The 22,752-nt window shown below is 57.8% G+C and overlaps 1 protein-coding gene and 1 pseudogene across 1 annotated transcript; one reads left to right on the top strand and one right to left on the bottom strand.

The window, feature by feature from the left end:
• Positions 1-5,295: 5,295 nt before the first annotated feature.
• On the bottom strand, positions 5,296-5,393 carry LOC118643436 (annotated as a pseudogene).
• Positions 5,394-11,575: 6,182 nt separating this feature from the next.
• GABRD (gamma-aminobutyric acid type A receptor subunit delta) lies at positions 11,576-22,419 on the top strand. The gene is made up of 9 exons (XM_036281492.1): positions 11,576-11,645; positions 17,157-17,269; positions 17,530-17,597; positions 18,264-18,484; positions 20,043-20,125; positions 20,590-20,727; positions 21,317-21,472; positions 21,658-21,869; positions 22,120-22,419. The coding sequence occupies exons 1-9, from the start codon at positions 11,578-11,580 to the stop codon at positions 22,417-22,419; spliced, it is 1,359 nt and encodes a 452-aa protein (XP_036137385.1). The 5' UTR covers positions 11,576-11,577.
• The last annotated feature ends 333 nt before the right edge of the window (positions 22,420-22,752 follow it).

Raw genomic sequence — 22,752 nt, forward strand, 5'->3', positions numbered from 1 at the left:
CGGGTGGAGACCACGGCCAGGAGGTGGAGGGTCTGGGTTGCCCAGGTCACCAAGCCTTCACGGAGGAGCCCAGTGCCGCTCAGTGGCCTGAACACCGTGCCAGAGCGCCCTCTGGTTTGGCCCAAACTGGTTGAAGTTCATACTAGTTGCCAACTTAAGAAATTAGAGAATTCACCTAAAATCAGGACTCTCGCCCTGGCCGGTTTGGCTTAGCGATTAGAGCAGCGGTCTGTGGTCCAGAGAGACCCGGGTGCGGTTCCCGCTAAGGGCATGTACCTCGGTTGCAGTTTGTCCCCGGCCCTGGTTGGTTGTGCGGGTGGCAGCCACTGGATGTGTCCCTTTCACGTCGATGTTTCTCTCTCTCTCACTCTCTCTCTCTTCCTCCCACTCTATCTGAACAAAAAATGGAAAAAATGTCCTTGGGTGAGGATAAAAAAATAAATAAAAATAAAATCAGGACTCCCTACTTCTCTCTCTCTCTTTATTAATCCTCACTGGAGGATATTCTTTTCTATTGATTTTATTTTGTTATTGTTATTATTATTTTTTTTTTATCTTCACCCGAGGACACTTTTCCATTTTTTGTTCAGATAGAGTGGGAGGGGGAGAGAGAGAGAGAGAGAAACATCGACGTGGCTGCCTCCCGCACGACCCAACCAGGGCCGGGGACAAAGTGCAACAAGGTATGTGCCCTTAGCGGAACCAAACCCGGGTCTCTCTGGACTGCAGGCCCACGCTCCAACCGCTGAGCCAGGGCTATTGATTTTTTTTAGAGTGTAAGGGAAGGGGGTGGGGGGAGAGGGAAACATGGATGTGAGAGAGACACATGTATTGGTTGCCTCCTGAAGGAGCCCTGACCAGGACTGGGGATCAAATCTGCAACCCAGGTACATGCCCTTGATGGGGAATTGGACCCGGGACCATTCGGAGCATGGCAGGTGCTTTAACCACTGGGCCTGGCCAGGGCCCCACTTCTCTTTTTAAGGCGGGGGATTGGGCTAGCAACCAAGGGTTGAAGGTGCCAGTTCAGCGCTAGCAGAAATTCCCCAACTTTGGAGTGTGGTGAAGGAAACTATTCAGTGCAAACAGCTCCATTGTAGTATACTTTCTAAGCACAGCTGGGAACAGCATGGTCGTGAGGTGAGGCCCCTCTCCAGCTTTGGTGCACCTCAGTCTGCCCTGCGCTTCTCTTCTCTGCTCTAGAGACATCTTCAGCGTTTCAGCTCTAGCATACAAGATATCTTTCCAGAGTTGGGTGGGTGGATCTGTAATACATTCAACAATAAAGATAAGTTAAAGTAAATTTTAAAAAAGACACGTCGACTGGCTGCCTCCCCCACGACCCCAGCCAGGGACCCAACTGCAACTGAGGTACATGCCCTTGACCAGAATTGACGGGAACTGAACACGAGACTCTTTGGTCCGTAGGCCGATGCTGCTGAGCCAAACCAGCCAGGGCCGAAATTATATTTTATAATAATACTGTTATTTGCCTTTTTCATTCGTTGAAATTTGCACTGATGGTATGAAAACCATGATGGGTAAAACTGCAACTGCCTTAGCATGAAAAAAGTGGAGGCACTAGTGGTCATTGTATCCTATACCACCGTTCAGTGGGTGGTGAAGAATAATTTTTCTTTCAAAAAAATTCAATTCAGCCTGGTGTGGCTCAGTGTATTGAGCGACGTCCTCCTGATTTCCGGGTTGCTGGCTGGATCCCCACCGCGGGACAGCTGGAGCTGGAGGCAGCACATATATGCGCGCGCGGGGCGTGCACACACTCTCAATGAGAGAGGAAAGTGTATTCCTATTCCTAGAGTTAGAGGGGAGCTGACTTATGTAGACAGAAGTCTCCACCACCTGGTCACTGATTGGTCCATCTCCATGCAAATAAGGACTCCAAATCCTCAAAGTTTGATTGGTCTCAAAGGCACTGTCCTGATTGGTCAGAATGGAACTACTCTGATTGGTCAGGGAAGATGCTGATGGGTGGCTGCCCAGCTCTGATCTGATGGGGAAAGCCTGTTGCTTGAAATAGGATTCTGGGAATTCCTTTATAAGGGCTGGGCTGGGGCCAGGAACACAATGCAGAGGCAGGGAGGTCAGGGCAGGCTTCTCCCTGAAGGGCCCTCTGTGTGAGGGGCCACTATGCAGAAATGGCTGCTAGGCTCTGCTTTAAAAAAAAAAATTGAGCCCTGGCCAGTTTGGCTCAGTGGTTAGAGTGTCGGCCTGCGGTCCGGAGAGACCCGGGTTCGGTTCCCGCTAAGGGCACGTACTTCGGTTGCAGTTTGTCCCCGGCCCTGGTTGGTCGTGCGGGTGGCAGCCACTCGATGTGTCCCTTCACGTCGATGTTTCTCTCTCTCTCCCTTCCTCTCTGTCCCTCCCACTCTATCTGTACAAAAAATGGAAAAATATCCTTGGGTGAGGATAAAAAAAAAAAAAAATTGAGCCCAGTTAGCTACCAGCAGCCCTTCTTAGTGGGTTTCTTCTTTCTCAGGGTCTGGAGCTGATCTGAGCTTCTCCTGTGCCTTCTCCAGTTCCCACCACTCTGCTCTGTCATTATGTGTCCTGCCTGGCCTTGGCAGGAAGTGGGGGGAGAGGAGGAGGTTTGCGTTGGAGATGTGGGGTGGTAAGTAAGCTCCCTCTCACCTGTCCATTCAGTGCTGGGACCCGGCACACAGGTCATTTGGATGCATACCTTGCCCTTGCAGAGCCCAGCGCCTCTCGGCACCCTCTGGCAAGTGACTTGCAAGGCAGCAGGCCCTGCTGGCCACCGACTGCCTTTGACCAGAGACTCCTGGTGCCACAGTGAATCCTGGGAAGTTTGGTTTTGTTTTAAATCCTCACCTGAGGATATTTTTCTATTTATCTTCAGATAGAGTGGAAGGGAGAGAGAGAGAGAAACATTGATGTGAGAAGGACACATCGACTGGTTGTCTCCTGCACAACACCGACCAGGGCCAGGGACAAACCGCAACCAAGGTACGTGCCCTTGGCTTGAATCAAAACCGCAACTCATTGGTCCACGGGTCGACGCTCTACCGCTGAGCCAAACTGGCCAGGGCTCCTGGGAAGTTTTTATTTATTTTTTATCCTCACCCAAGGACATTTTTCCATTTTCATTCAGGTAGAGTGGGAGGGAGAGAGAGGAACAGAGAGACAGAGAGAAACATCGACGTGAAAGGGACACATCGAGTGGCTGCCACCCGCACGACCGACCAGGGCCGGGGACAAACTGCAACCGAGGTACGTGCCCTTAGCGGGAACCGAACCCGGGTCTCTCTGGACCGCAGGCCGACACTCTAACCGCTGAGCCAAACCGGCCAGGGCTCCTGGGAAGTTTTTTAGCATTATCCTGGGATAGTCACCCTCAGAGCCATTAAGCCTGGCGAAAAGCACCTCACCTGTGAGAACTGTGGATGTTAGCCAGTTACGCCACACCGCGTCTCTCCTGGTCTCCCTCTAGTGGTGCCCAGGTCTTTTCCCTGCTCAGAATTCTGGACTTGAGGAACAGAACTGAGTGACCATATTAACCCACGGTGGTTTTCGAGAGAGAAATTTTCTTCCCCCTCCCCACCTGAATTATGTGGCTTTTTCCCTATCAGCTTTGCCTCCCTGGGCCTTTCCATGGGATGATTAATGCGTTGTCGGCTAAAGAAGCAAAGGGCAGCACAAGAATGGAAACAACCCAGGAATGGTCTGGTGAAGCAGGTGGTAAGATGGGGTCTGTAACTGGCGATGAGGAGCCCATCCTGGGAGGTACAGTCAGCTCTCATTGCACGTCATCGATAGGTTCCGTAACCAGGTGAAACTGCGTGGAATAAAGCCGGTTTGCCATCAGCTAATTGATAGACACAGGAATAAAGATCCTCAAACATCTCATCAATGTTACAACGAAACGACGCTGAACGGAATGACGTTATCTGAGGGACTGCTGTGTGTGGGTGTCCGGAACGAGGTGGCCGCCCGTTGGTAAAACCTTCACCACTAATAAGCTGGGAGAACGGTGGCTGGCGCAATGATGGGGAAGGAGGACGGAGGAGATGCAGACAAGCTCAGTGTGATGGCCTGACCGTGAGGTGCTGTCACCCTGCACAGGGATCACGGGGAGTTGGAGGCAGGAAACAGCGGAAAGTCCGTGTGAAGGCCAGGGCGTCTTGATGGTTTAGAAAGAGGCCCTTATCTCCTCCAGCGAGAGAAAGGAAAAGCTGGAACCAAGATCAGGTGACCGGGTGGACATGCTGAGCTTTGGAGATGACCGGATCTCAGTGGAGGTAGATGCTCTGTGCCCAGGTCAGGGTCCTGGTTGGGAAACCATCCTGATCATTGGATCTGGGTGGGTGCCCCTGAAGGTCTGTGCTCCCCACCCTCTCCTGAAGCTTCAGAGCCTCAAAGGTGGCTCACCCCTCTCCAGGAGACACTAGGGCTCCCTCATCTGGGAAGCCACTGTGGAGATCCCCCTCCCCCACCAAAGCAACAGAGTCCCTTTCAGGTCTGCCCCATCCCGTCTCGTGGCTGCCAGGCTAGTAATTCCTGACAAGTTGCAGCGTCTTATTGGAACCAATCACTGGGTCCAGACCCCAGGGCGGGAGAGGGGCGGCACAATGTCATTCTGGAAGGTTGTCTACACCAACCTAATCCTCTGTGACTCCATTTACATGAGACTTCTGAAAAAAAACCAGGAGTGACAAAGAGCAGACGCCAGCTACTCGGGCTGAGGCCGGGGAGCAGATTGGCGGCAAAGGGGCAGGAAGGGGTGGAAAGGCGGGACGCCATGACTGTGATGGTGGTTTTACAGCCCTACACACGGCCCAAGACCCGTCAAACTTTGTACTCACAATGGTGAATATTGCTGTGTGTAAGTCATTACTCAATACAGCCAATTAAAAATAAAATAAAATGAAACATAGACTCGGGCCACAGTGTCTCGGGGGGTGCATGACCTGGCTGGCCGCTGCCCGCTGCCTCTGCTGCCCTCCCTCCCACACAGCCCACAGGGGCCAGAGCGTATGATTCTGCTTGAACTTAACAGCTTGTTCCTGCCCCTGGGCCTTTGCACTTTCCTTCTGTGCCTGGAACACTCACCTGGTTCTCTTTTTGTTTTTTGTTGTTTTTATTGTTTTTTTTAGAGAGGGGGAGGGAGAGAGAGATAGAAACATTAATAAGAGAGTAATTAGCTGCCTCCTACACCCCCTCCACTGGGGAGCGAGCCTGCAACCTGGGCATGTGCCCTGACCAGGAATCGAACTGGGTCCTCTCAGTCCATGGGACCATGCTTAGCCCACTAAGCCACACCGGCCGGGCTTTTGCTTCATGAATTTGTGTGTTCTCCTTGCACAGGGGCCATGCTAATCTTCTCTGTGTCGTCCAGTTTTAGTATATGTGCTGGGCACTCACCTGGCTCAACGTGGCTGGCATTTCCCCACAGTGGGTAGATATGATTCAGGTGTCAGCCCACAGGTCACCCCACAGAAAGGTCTTCGTGGCACCCAGTCTAAGGGCCACCACCACAGTTACTCTCGACTGTTTCTGTCTTTTTTTAAAAAAATCTTCACCCAAGGATATTTTTCTGTTGATATATATATATATACACACACACACATATTTTAGTAGCGTAGAAGGGAGGGAGGGAGAAAAAAACACCGATGTGATTGGCTGCTTCATGCACAGCCCCGACCCGGACCGGAAATCGAACCCGTGATCCTTTGGTGCGAGGGCCGCACTCTAACTGCTGAGCCAAATGGACAAGGGCGTGACTGGTTTTCTCCTGCTTAAACCCCCTCACAGCGTTTTCTTTGTTTACTGGCTTATTGCCCCTGTTCTCTCCTAGAAAGTGAGCCCGAGACGGGCAGGGCCCTTTAATAGCTTATTCACACCCAACATCTAGGTCAATATTTGGCCCATAGTAGGGTGAATAAATTACATAAATATTTGTTAAGTCAATATTGATCTGTGTAGGGGCCTTTCTTGAAGAAGTTTAATGAACGTATTCAAAGATTGAGCATATAAAGGTGACAGCAATTTGCCTGGCTGGTGTGGCTCAGTGGTTGAGCGTCGACCCATGCACCAAGAGGTCACCAGTTCGATTCCTGGTCAGGACACATGCCCAGGTTGTTGGCCAAATCCCCAGTTGGGGGCATGCAGAAGGTGGCCAGTCGATATTCTCTCTCATCGATGTTTCTCTCTCTCTCTCCCTCTCCTTTCCTCTCTAAAATCAATAAAGGGAAAAAAATAAATAAAAAGATGACAGCAATTCTGCTTCTATCTTTCCAACATCCTGCACCCAGCATCAGTGTCCAGAGAGAGTCTGAGGGGACCCTGGTATCCTCCTTTGAACATGGGACAGCCTGACCCCTGGGTGCAGCGGCAGAACCCTTCCTACCCCGGGCCTTCTGTAGGAGTTTGCGGTTGTCATTCAGCCTCCGCATCAAGGAAAATGTTTTTCTCCCTTGATTGACAGCCCTTTTATCAGGAATTGTTACTTTGTGTGTAACAGTTTCCATCACATGAAAGAATTCAAATTGCCACTTGAAAAAACATAAAACAGGAGGATAGGATTCTGACTTCACATGAACGGTGAGCAGTGGTATTGGACATCTAGTTAACTCATGTAGAAAAATGTCTCCAAGTGGCCAAGTTTATGGGTTCTGGGGGGGAGGGGGGCGTTGATTACTAAAAACAGCAACACCACTAAGCCTGTTTCCTGGTGAACTGCTTCCTTTTGTTTAGGTAGCCAGCGATCTCGGGCTGCTGAGAGTATTTCGTACTTGATCCTTTCTGCCAAGTTTCCTCTGCCTCTCCCATGAATGGATTCCATCTGAAAATCATAGGATGAATAATTACACCCTCAGCTCGAGAAAATTCTTTTCTGTGTCACTGCCGTAGCCTCTCTATTTGGTGCATTTCCCCAGGAAAATAATAAAGCAACCTCGAGAACACAGCAGGCCAGGATTTTAAATTTAGCTAGTGCCATCTCCCCTCCCATTTCCCTGTGAGTCACCCCTGCCGCCTGGGGCTCACCTGCTGCCTGGATGGACTCTGGCCAGCCCTCCGCCCAGCCCTGGACGTGGTGCCATCCCTTCCTGTGCGCTGTGGGCACCTGGCAAAGCGCTTACCCAAAGAGATAATGCAGAAGAGGCTGCAGGGTGATGGTCTCAGGAACCAAGGAGGCCTGGGGCATTGCTGTCTGTGGCTGTGTTGTGACCAAGGGCTCTGCGTGTCCCCTACCTGGCGGAGAAGCCAGCTTCAGCTGGTGATCCGGGACAAGTCACAGCATCGCCTAGTCAGATACACGCTGGGTCTGATCAGGGAGACAGCACCTGTCTGCTGAAGGAGCTGCGGGCTTTAGCGGCATGAACTGGCTTTGGCGGCGGTTGGTGTAGGTACCTGACCAAGGGACCGAAACCCCAGACTGCACTGAGGGAGTTGTTGGCTTAGAGCACCTAGTATGCTCACGAGGACCCCAGAGCTTCTTTGTCATCACTAGTCCGAACTCGGAGACCAGGCCCCCTAACCTGGACTGTCCCGGGTGCCAGGACAAGGGGCGGGGCCGTCTGGGTGTCTGGTGACAAGTACAGACCTGTTCTGGAACAGGGAGTCTTCTGCTGAGGGCAGCTGCGTATTATTGATTTTTTTTTTTTATCCTTACCCAAGGACATTTTTGCATTTATCTTCAGATCGAGCGGGAAGGAGAGAGGGAGGAAGAGAGAGAGAGAAACATCGATGTGAGAGAGACACATTGACTGGTTGCCACCCACACGACCCCAACCAGGGGCGGGGACAAACTGCAACCGAGGTACCCGACCTTAAGGGGAACCGAACCCCGGTCTCTCTGGTCCGTGGGCCGAGGCTCCAACTGCTGAGCCAAACCGGCCAGGGCTGATTTCAAAAGTTTCACCAAAATTGCCCTTGGAGGGTGAAGCTCTACCCTCTGCCAAAATAACAAGAGTGAAATAAATATAGGGAATGTCCTACACTAGCTTCCAGAGAAGGGAACCTGTTTGGCCTGACCGGTGTGGCTCAGCAGTGAGAGCACAGCCCACAGACCGAAGGGTTGCCGTTTGATTCCCTTCCCAGTCAAGGGCACATACCTAGGTTGCAGGTTCAATACCCGGCCCTGATCAGGGTTGTTAGGGAGGCAACCACCTGATGTGTCTCTCTCCCATCGATGCTCTCTCTCTTACTCCCTCCCTTCCACTCTCTAAAAATTAATGGGAAAATATCCTTGGGTGAGGATTAAAAAAAAAATTTAATACCCTGGCCATTTTGCTCAATGTTTAGAGCGTCGGCCTGCGGACCAGAGAGTCCTAGGTTTGGTTCCCACTAAGGGCACGTACCTCGGTTGCAGTTTGTCCCCGGCCCCAGTTGGGGTCGTGTGGGTGGCAACCACTCAATGGGTCTCTCTCCCATCGATGTTTCTCTCTCTCTTCCTCCCTCTCTCCTTCCCGCTCTATCGGAAGATAAATGCAAAGAGTGTCCTTGAGTGAGGATTAAAAAAAAATGATAATAAGGAAACATATTCTTTGGAGTAGCGGTCGCCTCGTGGACTTGTGATGCCCGGAAACCAGACACTCCCTTCCCATACTCCTTTTGCAAATGCATCAGCAAAGCCAGGAAAGCTACTTCTGCGGCCACGCAGCCAGTCAGGAGCAGAGCTGGGCTGCACCCCGTGCTGCCCGGTGAAGGGAGCCATTTCCTTCCCAGGTGTGGGCCGGTGAGCGGGCTGTCTCCACCAGGGCCCAGCACAGGCCTGGGTCTGGTTTCTTGGCCTGCAGTGGGGCTGCCCCGATGGGTCGTCCTCGTTCTAGAGCAAGTCTCAGTGGAGCTGATGTCGGTGGAATGAGACAGGTCCAGAAAAAGCACAAACTGATTCTCAAAAATCTTGAAGAAAGCCCTGGCCGGTTCGGCTCAGCGGTTGGAGCGTCGGCCTGCGGTACAGAGAGACCCGGGTTCGGTTCCCGCTGGGGGCACGTACCTCGGTTGCAGTTTGTCCCCGGCCCTGGTTGGTCGTGCGGGTGGCAGCCACTCGATGTGTCCCTTCACGTCGATATTTCTCTCTCTCTCTCTCCCTCTCTCTCCCTCCCGCTCTATCTGAACAAAAAATGGAAAAATGTCCTCAGGTGAGGATAAAACAACAACAACAACAACAAAAAAAAATCTTGAAGAAGGAGTAATGATCCAAGCCGAAACCAATTAGGGACAGTCTCACACTGGAATGAAAGGAGCCCATTTTGGGGAAGAAATTGAGCCTTTTATTTTATTTTTTTAAATCCCCACCTGAGGATCTTTTCCATTTATCTTCAGACAGAGTGGGAGGGAGAAAGAGAGAGAGAGAGAAACATTGATATGAGAAAGACACATCGATTGGTTGCCTCCTACACAACCATGACCAGGGCCAGGAGCTGAACCGAAACCAAGGTACGTGCCCTTGACCAGAATCGAACCCCTGACTCTTTAGTTCGAGGGCTGACCCTCTAACCACTGAACCAAACTGGCCCGAGCGAGATTGAGCTTTAAAATTTTTTTAAATTGATTTTAGAGAGAGGAAGGGAGAAGGAGATAGAAACATCGATGAGAGAGACTATTGATTGGCCGCTTCCTGCATGCCTCCCACTGGGGATCAGGCCCACAACCTGGGCATGTGCCCTGACTGGGAATCGAACCAGCGACTGCTTGGTACATGGATCGATGCTCAACCACTGAGCCACACTGGCCGGGCGAGATTGAGCCTTTTGACTTAAGGTTCACGAACATCCCTGGTGTTCCTGAGTTGGGGCTGCTGAGCGAGTCTGTGGTCTGAGGTGGTTTCTTTACCTCTCGCTTTACTTGGGTTTTAAAGAGTGTTTGCCTCCAAGGCTCCAGGAAGAGGAGTTGATTTGGTGCCAGGTGTCCATCCTGGCACCGTGGCTGGGTTCTCTGTCACACTCCTTTCAATAAGGTCCCAGTGCTGACAACCTCTGAGCAGACACCTTGGCCAGCACAGAGACCTGACCTCCCTGCAAGGCAGGAGAAGGATCACTCTCCTGGGCGGTCAAGGGGCTGCCGATCACACGGCTGGTGGGCTTTGGAGACTCTGAACCCGTGTTTTCCTATGTTTATTAAGTACCTCGTATATGTCAGAGGCTTAGACACGAGCGGCACTATAAAGAAATAGACAAGATCTCTGTTCTGGGGTGGGGGTGGGGCTAATAGAAATAATCCTCATGGACACCCATAGCACCTGCTCTGAGCCAGGCATTGTCTTGACTCTCCCAGCAAGCCCACGGAGATGGACAAATGGGAGCCTGCAGTCACCTTGAGCTCAGTGCTTCAGATCCAAAAGGACCCACTTCAGCGGGGGTCAGGGAGGACGCTCCAAGGGAGGCATTTCCTCCGAGACCTGGCTGATTCTTGGAGCCCATTCCTGGCTTTAAGAAAGAGCTGGGGCGAGCCTTCCTTCATTCCTTGGCACTCAGGATTCGGGTGCAAATTTCCTGCAGCACAGGCCTATCTGCTCTTCCCTCCACCTGCTCCTGCTCTGGAGGGCTAACCCACCCCGGGATGAGTCTGCCCACCTTCAAGTGTTCCTATGAGCAGTTCTCTCTCTGTTAACTGCCGATATCGAGTCCAGCAGTGAACAAATGTCTAAAGTTAGTGATCGTTTTTTTTTTTGGGGGGGGCGGTGGAAACTGCTGCAGAATTTTATGTTCGAAAGAACTAAAATAGAAAATGTGCCAGGCCTGGACTGTCTCAGCATTTTGGGGGGTGGGGAGGATGGATGTCATTGTGCCTGGAGCCCAGCTTTGGTTGCCCTTGGATGGGTTGTGATCAAGTGTAATGGGGCCTGACCACCTGGCAAAGAAGTCACCCCAAGCCGTTGCCAGAGCGGGGCTGTGACCGCGGAACCGTGGCCAGTGGAGCAGCGACAGCGCTCACCCCCTTTTTGCCGTCCACCCGCTGAGGGTGGGCAGAGCTGCTCCTGCGGCCATTGCTCCGGCTCTGTGGAGAGCTCTGGAAGGAGCTGCTGGTGGGGTCTCTCCCAGGAGAAGGCGAAGGCTGCAGGAACGCTGGCACCCTCCCCAATCCCCGTGCGCTGCCCGACCATCTCCTCTGGCCCGTGATCCCCCAACACAGCTGCCCGGCAAACTCCGCCTCGGGGACAAGGTCTGCGCGCCCGTCGGTCCGAAGGCGCCCAACCCGGCAGCGGGAAGCTGCGTCCCCGCGGGTCGTGGGCAGGCGCGCGGAGGGACCCCGTTAGCGGCCAGCTAGACCAGCAGTGGTGGGACGGGCAGTGCCGGGGAGAGGGCTCCGCTAGGTGGGTCGTCTGGGGCCGGAGGGGGCGGTGCTCGCGGATCGGGGGCGGGAGGAATCGGAGGGCTCCGGAGTGGGGCGGGCGGGGCGTCGGGTGGGGCGGTGGCCGGGTTCGGGGCGGGGCGGCTCCCGGCTCTGCGCTCCTCCGCCCTCGCGCCCGCGCCGCGCGCCCTCCCGCTCCCGCCTGCCTGTGCCGCTGCCGCGGCCGCCGTGCAAGCAACTTGGAGAGCGCCCGCGACCCGCCGGACCCCGGCGCCGCGCCCGTCCAGCGCGGAGCGGTCCGAGGCCATGGACGCGCTGGCCTGGCTGCTGCCCCCGCTCCTCCTGTTCTGCGCGCAGCAGCACCGCGGCACCAGGTGAGCGAGCGCTGGATCCGCGCTGCGCCGTAGCGGAGACCGGGCTTCTGGGATGGAGCCGGGAGCGAACCCCCGGCCTTCCCCGTGGTCTGCCCTCCCTGTTGCCCCCGCACCTGCCCCCATGTCCTCCCCGAATCCCCCTGTTTGTCCCCCCCATTTTCCCTTGTCTGTCCCCACCCCCGGTTTCCCCCGTGTCTGTTCCCCACCTCGAGTTCGCCCCGTTTTCCGCCCCCACCCCGCCTCCCGGTGTCTGTCCCCCTCTTCCCCAGCGCTCCCTGCACGCCTTCTCCGTGCCCCCGGGTGCTGTCCGCCGTCCCGGTGCTGAATCGGCGCTGTGGGGCGGCACAAGGGCGTCGAAGCCGCTCCCAATTCTGCCCTGAGCCCGGGCGACACTTGGCCGGTCCCTGGCTGGCGGGTGCCCTTCTAGGCGCGCGCTGCCCTGGGCAGACTTTAGCTGCGGGCAGGAGGAAAGGGGAGGTCCTGAGAACAGGTCTGGGTGGACAGGAAGGCGCATCCTCAGGGCTGGGGGTGCTTGTGAGAGTGCAGGCCAGGGTGCCATGGAGTCTCCTTTCAGAGCCCATTTCAGATGACACCCACTGGGCTCTGGAGTGTGCGGACAGGAGCCAGGTGGGTGCCCCTGGCAGCTGGAGACACTGGATTTCCTAACAGTTGGGATGGGACAAGGTCCCCGTCTCCCAGGGAAGGAAGAGAGTAAGAACAGAGGCCTCTCCAGGCTGAGGCTCCCTCCCTCCAGCCCCCAGGCACCAGCACCCTCCCAGCTTGCTTCCCTTCTCTCTGGAGACTTGAAATGGGCTCCAGTCGCCCAGCGTCCTGAGCCCTGGGCTTGGCCACCTTCCCTGGGAGTTGTGATGAGCCTTTTGGTGCAAGGGCTCTGCAGAGAGACCAGAGCAAACATAGACCTCACCCCTCACCCCCAGATCCAGGATGTCAGGGTCAGCCAAGTGATGCCAGAGACTTTAGCACTGGAAGTGGCTGACGGCCAGCCTGGGTTTATCTGCAGGCTCTCCGGCAGCACGTCCTTGGGAGCTGGAGGATGTGGTCGGAGTTTTCCTATTGGTGGGGTAGGGGCAGAGTCGGAAGGCCTGGGTCAGGCAATGGCACTGGCCACTGTGCCCACAACCCCGGGCAGTGCTGGTGGGCCCCTCCTCCAGGGGGCTTTGCTCTTCCCTCACGCCCCTTGGGCCTTCCTGCCTCCTTCTTCCCTACTTCACCGAACCTGGAAGGGATGGTGAGGCAGGCGGGCCACAGCCGCATGTGCTGGGCACCCGGCGGGTGACCCAGGCCCACAGCCACAGCAGTGAGAGCTGAAATCCAAGGCTCCGAACCCTCATGTCTTAGCCCAAGTTTGATCCCAAACTCATTTGGCCAGAGAGCCTGATCTGCTCCGACAAGAAGTTTGTTTGTCCTCCTTCATCCCACTTCGGGGTGAATGTCTTCATATCCTTCTGGGAAGTTCTTCAGACCCAGAGGTCTGCTGACACCCAGAGCACAGGGCGGGAGCTGCCTGTCACTTCATGGTGGCCAGACCCCCCACATCTGCACGTGCACCGTGTCACCTCTCTGAAGTCTGAAACATCCTGAACTCCGACACCCTCTGGCTCCTGGGTGTTGGCTGAGGGATGCGCCTGTCTGTGCAGAAAGGGTGTCATGCTGCGGCCGGCCAGATGAGAGCCCCGCGCTGTGTGGGCCTGGGCAGACGACCTTCAGACAGCCTCCCTTCCACCAGCTTCTGTCACCCTCCCTCCCAGAAAGCGGAAGGACTGCACCGCTGCCCGGGGTCCTGGTGGAGAGGCTTGGCGGGATGAAAAGCAGTGCACTGTGCAGCAGGGGTGGGCTGGGTCAAAGCCATGCCTTCCCCGAGTCTGACCATCAGCTCACGCGTGGGCACTGAGCTCACCAGCTGCATACTGAGTGGGTGGCCTTCCCCGGCTGCTGGCACCTCCATCTCCCTGGAGAGGCTGTGCCTACAGCTCCAGCCTCGCCAGCTCACCGTGCACTCATGGCAGGGCTCCTCTTTGCCTTGGTAACTGAGGAGCCGGTGCGGCTGGTGCTGCCCTAAAAACGGAGCCGTCAGGGATCCGTGGGCTGTGTGTGCAGGATGGAAGGGTCCTGGGAGGGAGGAGGACCCCCACTGCTTGGCTCAGCTACGCCCACCTTCCCCTTCTGTGCCCAGGGGCCCAGACAAGTGACAGGGGTGGGTTGGTTTCTCAGCAGGGTGGGAGGGGGAGGGAGTCTGCTGACACCCAAAGCACAGGGTGGGAGCTGCCTGGCACTTCATGGTGGCCACTCCGCCCCAGGAGTTGGAGCCAGGTGCATGTCTCTGTGCTTCTATTCACCTCCCCAAAGGAAACCCAACCCTAGGGGGTCCTAGGCCAGAAGCTCTCTCCAAGGTGCTGGTCAGCCACCACATTCTTACTGCATGCTGAGCTCCCCACACTCAGTGCACACCCCCTTAGCTGCCCCCAGAATACAGACCAGCCTGTAGCATACCCTCCACATCTCATCACGGCTGGAAAACACCAGCCCCTGTCCTAGGTGAGAGGTGACATCAGGGGGCACCTGTCCCCTTCTCGCCCCCAGAGGTGGCAGAGGCTAAGCAATCTCCCGGCCTTCCTGCCATTTCCAGGCCATCTTCACGGTGGAGGCTGACCCCAGGCCTCACCCACATGCCCCTGAGTGGGTGTGGGATGGGGTGGAGGGAGTGTCCCCGCCTGTGCCAAACCCCGAGGCCCGGGAAGGACGGCGTCTCCTGACGACCTCGTTCCAGGCTACGCTGCCGCTGCCGCTGGGTGGCAGCTGGGCCAGTCCAAAAATAAAGCTTATTTTACATCCCTTTACATTGACCTTCAGGGTGGCCTCCATTTGCCATTTTAATTGTGCTTTGCTTGGAGCCAGGACTTCTTTCAATCCTTTCATACTTTGTTACAAAGGACCAACCCACCCCATCCTGCACTGTGCCACAGCCAAGGTGGTCCTACGGGAGGAGAAAGTGGGGGTCTGCAAGTGTCCTTAGCTCAGGAACTCCTAGCTCAAAGTCAGCCTCCTTCTAAAGGCCACGTGTGAAGCAGACGAAGCCCCCCCCCCCAGCCCAGGCAGCCCCAGGGGCTCCCTGAGATCACAGGGTGAGGGGCTCCCATCCAGGCTGTGCCCTGGAACAAGCTCAGGCCTGGAACTCGAGTCCACACCTGCTGCTGCTCCAGAAAGTCAAGGTCCCTGGTGGTCCCCAGTTTGGGCCTGGCCCCTTTCTGTCTCAGAAGGGTCCCCATTCACTCACTCCTCCCCCCAGCACTTCCGTCCTCTCATGCAGCTCTTTGTCCAGAACCCCGGGGTGTGCTGAGCCTGGGTGAGACAGTGGGGAGCTTGTCAAGACAGAGGCAGTGGGCTGGGGGGGGGGTGGAGAGAGAAGCTTGGAGGCAGCATTTGTTGGCTCTAGAGGAGCAAGTGGGGGCGGGAGGGCCCAAAAGGGGCTGGAGCTGCAGAGGGCCCATGTGGGGCCCTGGAGAAGGGGCCGGACGTGGCTGGCTGCACACGGGGCCTCGGCTCGGCTGCACTGATGGGCACAGTGGGGCAGGAGCCTGGTGCCCGGCCAAAGAGGACAAGGAGAGAATGTCAAAGGGAGCCGGAGGCCAGGGAGCCTGGGTGGGGCTCCCACTGCGGGGAGGGGAGAAGTGGCCTGCAGTGCAATGGGAGCCCAGAGGGAACATCAGTTTCTCACTGCAGCCGGAAGGAAGGGCACGGAGCGGGGCACCTGGGCACGCGGCCACAGCTGACTTCGGAGGGTCTGTCTTCAGGCACAAGGAACCATAGTCTCAGGGTTCCCCACAGCCCCCAGATCCAGATCTGGTCCCTTGTGTCTTCCCTGTGGGCTCAGGTCAGGCTTGGGGCCCAAGGTGACCTTGTCAGAGTGGAAGTGACTCTGAGAATAACAAGAGAAGTATTCTTTTCTTCCTAAGATACATATTTTATTTATTTATTTTTAGAGAGGAAGGAAAAGAGAGGTAGAAACGATGTGAGAGAGAAACATCGATCGGCAGTGGATTCCTCCACTCACCTACTGGGTGCCCTGACCAGGAATCAAACCAGGACCTCTCAGTCCATGGGACGACATTCAAGCCACTGAGCCACACAGGCTGGGCAGGAGAGTTATTTTTTTTATTTTTTATCCTCACCCGAGGATATTTTTGCATTTATCTTCAGATAGAGCGGGAGGGAGAAAGAGAGAGAGATAAACATCGAAGTGAGAGACACCTTGACTGGTTGCCACCCGCACGACCCCAACCGGGCCAGGGACAACTGCAACTGAGGTACATGCCCTTAGCAGGAACTGAACTCGGGACTCCCTGGTCTGAGGGCTGACGCTCTAACTGCTGAGCCAAACCGGCCAGGGCAGGAGAGTTATTTTTGAATGCCCCTTGTCATTCCCGACTCTGCTGTTTAGGGGAAATGCCCTGCCTCTCCTACCGTGTATGCCCCATCCTGTGGGCTAAAGTTGGGGTATGTGTGTCCTGGGGCTGCTGTAACAAATTACCACAAACCTGGGGCTCAGAACGACAGATAGCTGCCCTCTCCCAGCTCTGGAGGCTAGAAGTCCTGGATCAAGGTGCGGGCAGGTTGCTTCCTTCTGAGGCTGTGAGGAGAAGCCCTTCTGAGCCTCTCCCAGCACCTGGTGCCTCCGGTTCCCAGGCTTGTGCATCAGTCCGACCTCTGCCCCTGGATTCAGGTGGCCTCCTCCATGTGTCTGCTCTGTTCTGATGAGGACACAGTCACTGGGTTTAGGGCCCAACCGAATCCAGTGTGACCTCATCTTGACTATTTACAGCTGCAAAGACCCTATTTCCAAGTAAGCTCCCATTTTGAGGTTCTGGGTGGACATGAATTTGGGGAGCCACTGCTCACCCCTGCTCAGGTGAGCAGAAGGAGGGTGGGCAGGTGGAGCTGCTGGGGAGCTCAGTGCTCTGACTCTCCGGCGTGTGCGGGACACAAGGTGCCCACCATGTGGGTGACACCCACTGTGGCCCCGTCAGGATGTCAGTGAGATCATCCTGCAACCGGGAGGCGTGGCCCCCAGCTTCTCTGGGGTCAGGCTAAGCTTCAGAAGCACAAGGCCAGTTGGGGACCTCTGAGGACTATCTGATGAGAGGCCCTAATGTGGGGACTCAGGCTGGCTGCCCTATGTGGGTTGTTTGTGGAGGGAACTTGGGGGCTCATCCCAGGCTGGGGGCTCCACCTGACCCTGGCAGCCTCTGTCCAGGCCGAGCGAGGCGAGGTGTGCAGCAGCTGAGCAGAGGCTGGTAGAAGCATCGAACTGTACTGAGCTCTGCATCTCCCTGGGGCCCCTGTTTCTGGTGTGACTCCTGGCCTGGAGGGGCTCTCAAAGTGGTCCTCCTTGTCCATGTGGCCTGGATACCCAGGACAGAGCTCCAGTGTCAGGGAGGGACCCAGGCTCCGTCCCTGGTGCCCGCCTGTGACCAGAGGACCTTGCATCTCCAGAGCAATGAATGACATCGGGGACTACGTCGGCTCCAACCTGGAGATTTCCTGGCTCCCCAACCTGGATGACCTGATGGAGGGCTACGCCCGGAACTTCCGGCCCGGCATCGGGGGTGAGCAAGGCGAGCGGTCGTGGCCCGGGGTCCAACTGGAGGTGTGATCCCCTGGCTCTGGGCTGGCTCCCTTGAGGGGTGCATCATACCTTGAGCACTGACCCCCGGGCTCCAGCTAGGAAGGTGGGTCCTCCAAGCCTCATTGCGCATTCGCACCAAGACGGCGTCCCTGCAGAAGCCCTGGCTGCTCCCCGTCCCACCTGCCTGGGTCTGTGGCTGGGATGCTGGGGTCTGGCCTCAGCCCTGCTCCCTCCTCACAGGCCCCCCCGTGAACGTGGCGCTCGCCATCGAGGTGGCCAGCATCGACCACATATCCGAGGTGAACATGGTAGGTGCCGCCAGCCCCGCCCACCCTCGACCAGCCGCGCCCACTCTCGGTCAGCCGCGCCCACCCCCGGCCAGCCCCGCCCACCCCGGGCAGCCCCGCCCACCCCCGGGCAGCCCCGCCCACTCCAGCCAGCCCCGCCCACCCCCGGCCAGCCCCCGCTCACCCTCGGCCAGCCCCGCCCACCCTCGGCCAGCCCCGCCCACCCCGGGCAGCCCCCGCCCACCCCGGGCAGCCCCGCCCACCCCAGCCAGCCCCGCCCACCCCGGGCAGCCCCGCCCACTCCAGCCAGCCCCGCCCACCCCGGGCAGCCCCGCCCACTCCAGCCAGCCCCGCTCACCCTCGGCCAGCCCCGCCCACCCCAGCCAGCCCCGCCCACCCCGGGCAGCCCCCGCCCACCCAGGGCAGCCGCGCCCACCCTCGGCCAGCCCCGCTCACCCTCGGCCAGCCCCGCCCACCTCGGCCAGCCCCGCCCACCCCCGGGCAGCCCCGCCCACCCTCGGCCAGCCCCGCTCACCCTCGGCCAGCCCCGCCCACCCCCGGGCAGCCCCGCCCACCCTCGGGCAGCCCCCGCCCACCCCCGGGCAGCCCCGCCCACCCCCGGGCAGCCCCGCTGCCCTCGGCCAGCCCCGCCCAGGACGGAGCGGCTGACGCGGCCCTCCCACCCAGGAGTACACCATGACGGTGTTTCTGCACCAGAGCTGGCGGGACAGCAGGCTGTCCTACAACCACACCAACGAGACTCTGGGCCTGGACAGCCGCTTCGTGGACAAGCTGTGGCTCCCTGACACCTTCGTTGTGAATGCCAAGTCCGCCTGGTTCCACGACGTGACCGTGGAGAACAAGCTGATCCGGCTGCAGCCCGACGGGGTGATCCTGTACAGCATCCGGTGAGCCCGCCTGGCTCCGGGGACCCAAGACCTGCTGAGGGGCCTGGGGGGCCGTTTACACCCTGGACACCCAGCTGTGCTTACGAAATGACGCTCGGAAGCCGGCACTTGTAGCTTTTGCCCAACACGGTTGGTGCCTTATTTAAAAATTTCAATGGGGTGAAATTCAACATGATATAAAATGAACCATTTAAAAATGAACAAATGCCCGGCTGGTGTGGCTCGGTGGTTAAGCGTCGTCCCCTGCACCAAGAGGCTGCCAGTTTGATTCCTGGTCAGGGCACATGCCCAGGTTGTGGGCCCGATCCCCAAGAGGGGGCGTGCAGGAGGCAGCCAATCTATGTTGATATTTCTCTCTCCCTTCCTCTCTCTCTAAAATCAATTAAAAACATATTTAAAATAAAAATAAATAAACGAACACGTCAGTGACATTTAGCACATTCACAATAGCGTGTAAACATCACCTCTGTCTAGTTCCAGAACATTTTATCCCCCCCAAAGGAGACCCACACCTATGGAGTGGCGGCTCCCCATCCCCCCACCCCAAACCACCAGCCTGCCGTCTGTCTCCGCATTTGCCTCTTCTCATGCTTTGTATACAATGAGTCACATGCTGTGTGACCTTCAGGTCTGCCTGCCACCACTTAGCATGGTGTCTGTGAGTGTCATCCATGTGGTGACATCGGTTGGAATGTTGCTCCTTTAATGCTCCGTCCGTGGGTCCCCCATGTCTGCCTCCACTTGTCCATCCACGGGCACTGGGCTCTGTCCACCTTCTGGTGACTGTGAGCTGTACCCCTATGAACACGTGTGCTCCTGTAGTGGAGCACATGTTTTCTGACACATGCCTTTTAAAAATGGAATTAATTGCCAACCTTTTAAAAATCAGGAGGTTTCCATAGGAATCTAAATTCTCTCGGAAAATCAGAACACTTGGCAGCTGGGCCGTCTCCCACCCAAGGTCAGCAGGAACGCCTGGGGCGTCCCAAGGCGTGTGCCGGGTTCCAGGCTGGTCCTGCCTTCTAGGCTCCGGCTTAGCCACACAGTCTGGCGTTTTATTTATTTATTTTCTAAATATGTTTTTGTTGATTTTTTAGAGAGAGAGGAAGGGAGAGAGAGATAGAAACATCAATGTGAGAGAGAGAGACATTGATCGGGTGCCTCCTGCACGCCCCCCACCGGGGATCGAGCCCACAGCCCAGGCACGTGCCCTGACCAGGAATCGAACCCAGACCTCTCAGCCCATGGGACGACACTCAACCCCTAAGCCACACCAGCCGGGCAAAGTCCAGCGTTTTAAAGGATGAAGAACGTGAATGAAATCCAGTCTTTCATTCCTGAAGGAAGACCCACAAATGTCTGTAAAGTGACCAGTTCTCAGTTTCCACCCAGCGGCTGGCACTTGCCATCAAAGCCCACCAGCGAGGCGGCAAGGGGGGCTCCCGGGAGATGGCCTTCTGGGTGGGCACAGGGGCAGCTCTGCCTGTTGGGTCGGGGGAGCTGCCAGCGTCCAGGGACTGGCCTCACCCCAGGACCTCCCCCGTGTGTGCCTGTCCAGAATCACCTCCACAGTGGCCTGCGACATGGACCTGGCCAAGTACCCCATGGACGAACAGGAGTGCACGCTACACCTGGAGAGCTGTGAGTGCCACTCGGGCCGGGGTGGGCTCCGCTGGGGCAGACACCTGCTTCTTTGGGCATTTGCTGTGGGAGGGCAGGGGACTCAGCCTGTCAGGGCCTGTGCCCAGCCTGGCGCAGGGCAGGGAGGCATCAAGATGGGGCCTCTATGCAGCGAGAAGCCTGGGCAGCAACAGCAGAGGCTGTGAGGCCTGAGCAGCCCGGCCTGCCTCCCACGGACAGCCAGGCCTTGGAGCCCGGACAAAGCATGTTCCTGCATCACTGGGCCACTGGGCAGTCTCTGCAGGTCACCTGGCAATGGTGACCTACACTCTTGCCAGCTCTTCTGGCCCCGTCCACCTGCTCGAGTCCTCCTTGCTCCTGGCGTCGCGGCTGTTCCGGGCTCCCCGCATGGGCAGGGTGCTCCTGTGGCGTGCCGCTGGGGGCTGAGGGGGCTGTTTCTGCTGCCCGCATGGACTCCCCCGCAGACGGCTACTCGTCCGAGGACATTGTCTACTACTGGTCCGAAAACCAGGAGCAGATCCACGGGCTGGACAAGCTGCAGTTGGCTCAGTTCACCATCACCAGCTACCGCTTCACCACGGAGCTGATGAACTTCAAATCTGGTGAGGCGTCCTGTTGTGGCCTCTTCCCGTGAGCCCGGCTCCTGGCTTTCCTGGGTGTTTAGCTGAGCCACCAGCCAGCTCCGAGGACCCTGAGGGTGTGGCTGCAAACCGCTGACGGGCACGGTCTGTGCCGCAGTGTGGACGCGGGTCAGCTCTTTCCTGTCTCATTCCTCAGTCCTTTGTTGCTTCCAGGGGCTAGCAGCATGCGGGGTGCACCCTGAGCCCTAGGACTACAGGGGTTCAGGGGCCAAGCCTTGGGGGCTGCCTTGTGTCCTGGCCCCTCCTGCCTGGTCATCAGGGCTGTGAGCCCAGCCCTATACTTTTCCTGAGCTCAGTGTGCATGGAGGGCCAGGAGAGGGGGGCCCACCCCACAGCTTGGAGGTCCCTCTGGGCCAGAGCAGGAACACCATGGAGTCTCCTCCTCTCCGCCTCTGGGCAGCCAGGCCCGGAGCTGGGAGACTCAGACCACCAGGCTATCGGGTGGGAGGGAGGCAGGGGTCTAGAGTCCTCCTTTCTTCTGAGATTCCTGTGGTATGTGTCAGGGGCGGGGCAGGGATGGTGCTGGGTCCTGACGGGCTGCCCCCCGCAGCCGGCCAGTTCCCTCGGCTCAGCCTGTACTTCCACCTCCGGAGAAATCGGGGCGTCTACATCATCCAGTCCTACATGCCGTCCATCCTCCTGGTCGCCATGTCCTGGGTCTCCTTCTGGATCAGCCAGGCAGCTGTGCCTGCCAGGGTGTCTCTAGGTACCGCCTGGCCTCACCTCCCAGGGAGCTTGTGGGGGGCAGGAGCCAGGAGCTCAGACCACCCTTGCCCCCGGCCCCTTGAGCCAGCTGTCCTGGGGCAGTCACCGGCCAGGCCTGGTCAGAGGATCCTGGCCTGCCCCCGGCTGGGGCCAGCAGGGCGGTGAGCTCACCGTCAACTCCCACAGGCATCACCACGGTGCTGACCATGACAACCCTGATGGTCAGCGCCCGCTCCTCCCTCCCGCGGGCGTCAGCCATCAAGGCGCTGGACGTGTACTTCTGGATCTGCTACGTGTTTGTGTTCGCGGCGCTGGTGGAGTACGCCTTTGCCCACTTCAACGCCGACTACCGGAAGAAGCAAAAGGCCAAGGTCAAGGTCGCGGAGCAGAGGGCAGAGGTGAGGACGGGCCGGGCTGGGTCTCAGAGCTCAGGACCAAGGACAGCACCCCTTCCCCTCAGAACACAGGGCACCGCGGGTAGGCAGCACGTCAGCGGGGACTCTGCCTGCTGCCCGGAGGACGGCACTGGCAGCTCGATGCCCTGGCTCCCGCCTGCTGTGGTCACAGACTGCTGGCCCGGGTGGGGGTCTGTGGCAGCCTGCGGTCCCCCAGCCGGCTACCCGCTCAGCCGCCTCCGGCTCCCGGCAGGTGGACGTGAAGCGCGCTATCCTGCTCTTCTCCCTCTCGGCCGCCGGTGTCTCCCACGAGCTGGCCGTGTCCCGCCGGCCCAGCCGCATGCCCGGGAACCTCATGGGCTCCTACAGGTCGGTGGAGGTGGAGACGGGGGAGCCCGAGAAGCAGGGGGGAGCCCGCCCGGGGGGCCAGGGAGGCCTGCGAGCGCTCTTCAAGCCCATCGACGCAGACACCATCGACATCTACGCCCGCGCCGTGTTCCCCGCGGCCTTCGCGGCTGTTAACGTCATCTACTGGGCGGCGTACACCATGTGAGGCCAGGCTGCCCGCGGCCCAAAACCTCCGGGGAGAGAGGGCCCTCGGGTGGGATCCGCCTGCTCTGTGAGCTTCCGCGTGGCGATGACAACGGGCCGCGTGAACAGGAGGAACGCCTCGGCCCCCCAAGCCCCCGGCTGTGCCCCACCCTCACAGACCCCACCCGGCTCTCCGAGCCTCTCCTGCAGCCGTCCAGCCCAGCTCCTTCCCAGCAGCCGAGCCAGCCTGACCCTGAGGCTGAGCAGGGCAGGCACAGGACCCCCAGGGGACTATGCACTTGACTCGGAAGGTGACCCCGGCTCTGGGACTGGGCTCTGTGGGGTTGACCGGGGA

The sequence above is a fragment of the Molossus molossus genome, unplaced genomic scaffold (genome assembly GCF_014108415.1).
Source record: "Molossus molossus isolate mMolMol1 unplaced genomic scaffold, mMolMol1.p scaffold_m16_p_35, whole genome shotgun sequence".
Classification (NCBI taxonomy): domain Eukaryota; kingdom Metazoa; phylum Chordata; class Mammalia; order Chiroptera; family Molossidae; genus Molossus; species Molossus molossus.

Bases quoted from the DNA above. Each gene is read 5' to 3' on its own strand.
- GABRD (XM_036281492.1), top strand. From the start codon at position 11,578: ATGGACGCGCTGGCCTGGCTGCTGCCCCCGCTCCTCCTGTTCTGCGCG. The intron at 18,485-20,042 runs GTGAGCCCGCCT...GTGCCTGTCCAG, and splicing joins GTGATCCTGTACAGCATCCG to AATCACCTCCACAGTGGCCT. The intron at 20,728-21,316 runs GTGAGGCGTCCT...TGCCCCCCGCAG, and splicing joins GCTGATGAACTTCAAATCTG to CCGGCCAGTTCCCTCGGCTC.